Raw genomic sequence first — 5,058 nt, 5'->3', positions numbered from 1 at the left:
CTCTGTTAGTAACCATTAAGTTTGTTCTCTGTCGGTCTGTTTCTGTTTGGGAGTCAAGGGGAGACTATTATTTGGTTGTGTATTTACTTTCTGTACATCTGACACCAAAGTGCCAGCCTCATAAATGATAGAGGCTCCTCAAGTGTGAGAGGACTGCTGAAGATAAGAGCGTGCATCCAGAATACAACCCCATCTCTGTTATCTTTCTAAGTGCTCCGTTCCAAAAGCGCGTGGTGCTACAGAGTTTGAGCAGAAGCTGTTCTAAGGTAGACCCACTGTCCATTCAAACTGAGCTCAGAAATCACACCTTACCACTAATTTGATGACCACATCGCTTTAAAGAATGTCCCGAAATTGCACCTGTCCGTGACACTCTCGGCAGGGTTCCTGTAACACTGTCCTTCAAGAAGCAACCAAACCTGTTTTTTAAAAGTAGTTTAATAAGAAATAGAATGATAAACACACATTGAGGAAATGTCTAGCATTTCTATGCACTTATAAATACAGCCGGAAATAAGGAAAATACTACAGCATGCCTGAGACCTGCTGGGAAAAAAAACATCCTTAGAGGCAATTCCTTAATACCTAACAATCTTTGTAATACCTACCTTTAGCATTGTTTTCCTTTATATTCACATTTCAAGTAGAGAAAGTCAATCATATAAAAGAGGGAATGATTCTTCCTGTGTTCCCAAACTTTGTGGGAATTATGTTCCCACCTGGTGATTGTTGTTATAAATATTTTCATTTAAGAAATTAAATCAATCATGAGAGTTGCATCTATATTTGGTATTCATCCTGACTACTAACTCCTTACAGTCCACACCTACTAAAAAACTTCATTCTGTCTTTAATGTCAACTTTTATGTACTTTCCTTATTTAAAAGGATTCTAGAACCCAATTCAACTTTTTAAATGAAAAGTTGCTGCCTCTAACATACAGTCTAGGTTTGCTATACAAGTTTTCCCTTGTAGAGGGCTTCCCTGGTGGCTCAGATGGTAAAGAATCTGCTTGCAATGCAGGAGACCTGGGTTTGGTCTCTAGGTTGGGAAAAATTACCTGGAGAAAGGAATGGCTACCCACTCCAGTATTCTTGTCTGGGATAATTCCATGGACAGAGGAGCCTGGTAGGCTACAGTCCATGGGGTCACAAAGAGTCGGACATGATTACACGGCTAACCTTTTCATTTTCATTTTCCTTGTAGAATCATGGAATGACAGTCTAACTCCTAGTTTTTAATTCAAATAGAATAAAGATAAAGGAAAAGAATTATGGATATGGAAATGGGAACAAGGAAGAAACATTCATTCTGGATATTGATCAAAAGTAAAGAAAATTATAATAAAACTGTGGTTGTACTTGAGCAACTTTATGACTGAGTAAGACTTCATTACCAACTACTTTTCAAATGCTCTTACTTTTTCAAATTACCAGTTAACAATATATGTTCATGTCCACACATGTGTGCACACACACACATGCGTGCACACACACACATGCATGCACATGTAGGCATACACATGCCATGAATACTGTAGGTGGCCAAACTGGCTCATTATAGGCATCATTCAGACCTCCCTTCTCCCAAGGTTACAAGATGGATTTTAATTATTTTCTCAACAAAATGCTTGCCTTCTATAGTATCTTAAGAACTATGCTATCCATAAGTGTGATCATGCATCAGACAGCAAGTACCTTTCTTGTTCAGGTGAAATATTCACCTATTATTAGACCCTTTCAGGAGAAGGCAATGGCACTCCAGTGCTCTTGCTTGGAAAATCCCATGGATAGAGGAGCCTGGTGGGCTGCAGCCCACGGGGTCGCTAAGAGTCAGACACGAGTGAGTGACTTAGCAGCAGCAGCGTTAGACCCTTTCTCGAGATAATCTCTTAACTCAATGATTTTCAAATGTTTTCCTTGAGGTCTTGGATAGGAAAAGACTACTTTCTATGGCTCTAAGTCATTGTTTAAAATGCAGATTTCCAGGCCCAAGAGACTTCGGTTTGATAGGTCTGAGCTTGAGCCTAAGAATCTGCTTAGGTGATTCCAATGAAGCTGGCCATTTAGAAACATAATCTTGCTATATGGTGCACACAACTGATTCCATTTTGAAAAATGGCTTCCCCAATAAAGAAATATCAGCGTTTACCTTTTGTCTGCATCACTGGTTGAATTTTCAGGAAGAAAACTAAAGAGCAAGCACCTAGGGTGGAAGGTGCACATCAGCTGACAGTATTGGGCATCTGGGGTGTACATGGCTGATACATCCCCACCTCTGAAGAAGGTGTTGTGATATAGTTGAGTCAAGCATCCTATGACAGAATCATTGAAAAAAGACACATTAATGTGGAAGAAATAATAATTTTAAAAGAAATGTATCTGCGTTCTAAACCTTCCTAATTGGTCCATGGAATACCCAGAGATCTTATGACATGACTAAATGCAGAAGCAGGATGAAATATACCTGCTGTACAATATGTGGGATCTTAGTTCCCTGACCAGGGCTCGAACCCATGTCTGTAGTGGAAGCACAGAGTCCTAACCACTGGACAGCCAAGGAATTCCTGAAATAGTGTTATATTAGGGCTTGATGCATGATGTTAAAATTAGTTTTTGGGTACCTATGCATAAAAATACTTGGTTGATTTTCATTTATAATGCTCAACCATAATAATTTGTACATAAATTATTTTCCCTCAAATGCCATCTTAGCTTGGTTTCTCCCTATCTTCTAACATGGGAACAACTTTTCTGGAAGGTAATTTGATGATATATATCATAAAACCTTCAAAAATATGCACACTTTACTATATCTGGTGTTTTAATTTCCAAAGTTTTTTCTACAGAAATAAACATGTATATAAGAATGTGCATACAAAAATATCATGAATAGAGAAGAATGCTGCTGCTGCTAAGTCACTTCAGTCGTGTCCGACTCTATGCGACCCCATAGACGGCAGCCCACCAGGCTCCCCCGTCCCTGGGATTCTCCAGGCAAGAACACTGGAGTGGGTTGCCATTTCCTTCTCCAATGCATGAAAGTGAAAAGTGAAAGTCAAGTCGCTCAGTCGTGTCTGACGCTTCACAACCCCATGGACTGCAGCCTACCAGGCTCCTCCATCCATGGGATTTTCCAGGCAAGAGTACTGGAGTGGGTTGCCATTGCCTTCTCTGATAGAGAAGAATATTAAGCTCCAAAAACATGATATATATTTATCTGTTTGAAAGATCACTATAAATGGGAAACATAAGTTACAAAAAAGTATCTAATAACAGAGTGTATAAAGACACATGCAGAAAAATATCTGAAAAAGATATTTTTAACAAAGCCCATCTCTGTATTATAAGACTACAGATGACAAGTATTTTCTCATTTTCTGCTAATTTGCACCTCTAATTTCCCTAGCATGATCATAATTATTTTCAAAAATAATCAAATTGAAGTGACCATCGTTCACAGCATCTCTGGCTTCTACTCTTCAGCATTCAGTGTATTTGTATGTGGTAATGATTATGGCTCAGAAGAGCAATTTGGAATGAGGGGACAGATGGAGGGGAGTTTGGTTTAGGGGATAAAAGCTTCTTCCTTAAAAATTTATTTTTTGCCAAATGTAACCCTCACCCTAGACACTTAGAAGTGTTTGTCTTAGCCATAAACATCATTGTGATGTGGTCTTCTTAAGTCAACAAAGACTCAGAAACCACCCATAATGGTGGCATCATAAAAACTCCATTCTACAATAATTAATGAAAAACAGTGTCTAAAATCATTCCTATTCTGTGAAATTTTAATGAATAGAAAGAGAAATAAGATAAAAACCTGATGGTGAAACTCAAACTATTCAAATAGATGACTTCCTAAATTAAATATAAATTAGGTACTTCCTTTTCTGAAATGATTCTCCAGAAGTCTAAAAGAGTAAAAATATGTACTGAGTACATATTATGGTACTCGGGTTGGACCCAGATGCTATAAAATACCTAGCACTCTTCTGAATATTCAGATAAAGTTGATTTTTTAATGTTGATAATAAGAATAGAGGGCTGCCTGTTTTAAGATCTGCTTTGTGGAGAGTCTTTTCCAAACAGAAGTTTCTGTCGACACCTGCCAAGACATTCTCATTTATGGGCCCCTCCTTCTGGTGTGTCTAGGATGATATATCTGCCAAGTGGTAGTTGGTGCTGAACCTTAAAAGGATATGTGTCCTGAGGGTCGGATGTCTTGCTTGATTACTCTCCCCCTCACCCTTAACTTTGCATCTTAGAGATAATCCACTCACCACAGGAAACTGTAGCAAACAGGCAAATAAAGTAAGCTGCTTGCCTGAGTGCAATCATCCTAAAAGACAAAGCAACAGGCACATAACTCTACTGTTTATAGATCATATTTAACACGAATCTTAATTTAAGGTAATACAGATTTTCTTGTAAATGTCTGGATAGCAAATCTAAGCACACAATTATCAGTATAGAAGGCAATGGTTTTCTGAACATTTTACGCTCAAGGACTTGGCATGAGATACAAATTGAGACCTCTAGATTACTCTTGTGTTTATTGTCCATTTGGTACCTATGTTCTTAGCAATTATGCGAAGGGAATTGGTAGAGGGAAATTAAACATTTGTGAAACCTCTTGATTTGAGCAAAAGGAAAATTACTGTAAACCATGGTAATGGTATCTGTCCAAAATCCCTAAGGATAGATATTCCAAATATTCAAGCCCATTTTAAACTTTTTAATCAATGTTCTCTTTGATTGAAAAATATCTTACTCTTATGTTTCCACATATAAGAGCATCAGTTCCTTCTACATTCTCTAAATACACAGGAAATTAGAATGTCAACTAATAGTTGCTTTATAAAGTAAAAACAATGCTTAATGGAAAAAAAAAAAAACACCTATTTGGAAGCAATCAGAATAATAGAAATCCTCTACCTGAAAGCACAATTGCTTCCGTGGTTCTGGAGCTGAGGGTGTCTCTTGCCATTGAAAAATGGCCGGTCTTCAAGCTTTCCCGATAGGGCTCTGCACGCAGTATTTGCTTGGCTCCGATATT

At 38.0% G+C, this 5,058-nt stretch overlaps 1 protein-coding gene across 1 annotated transcript in view; it reads right to left on the bottom strand.

Annotated features, from left to right (window-relative positions):
• The window catches only part of KLKB1 (kallikrein B, plasma (Fletcher factor) 1), a 20,625-nt gene extending 15,567 nt beyond the window's left edge, over window positions 1–5,058 (bottom strand). The window contains exons 1-4 of the mRNA XM_010835810.1: window positions 4,938–5,058; window positions 4,283–4,341; window positions 2,152–2,314; window positions 313–419 (exon numbers count right to left, since the gene is read on the bottom strand). Of these exons, the coding sequence (XP_010834112.1) occupies window positions 313–419; window positions 2,152–2,314; window positions 4,283–4,340 (328 nt within the window). The 5' untranslated portion in view covers window position 4,341; window positions 4,938–5,058. The remainder of the gene's footprint in view (window positions 1–312; window positions 420–2,151; window positions 2,315–4,282; window positions 4,342–4,937) is intronic.

Source organism: Bison bison, unplaced genomic scaffold (genome assembly GCF_000754665.1).
Source record: "Bison bison bison isolate TAMUID 2011002044 unplaced genomic scaffold, Bison_UMD1.0 scf7180017864050, whole genome shotgun sequence".
NCBI lineage: Eukaryota > Metazoa > Chordata > Mammalia > Artiodactyla > Bovidae > Bison > Bison bison.
This window is presented reverse-complemented; position numbering and strand designations above follow the sequence as displayed.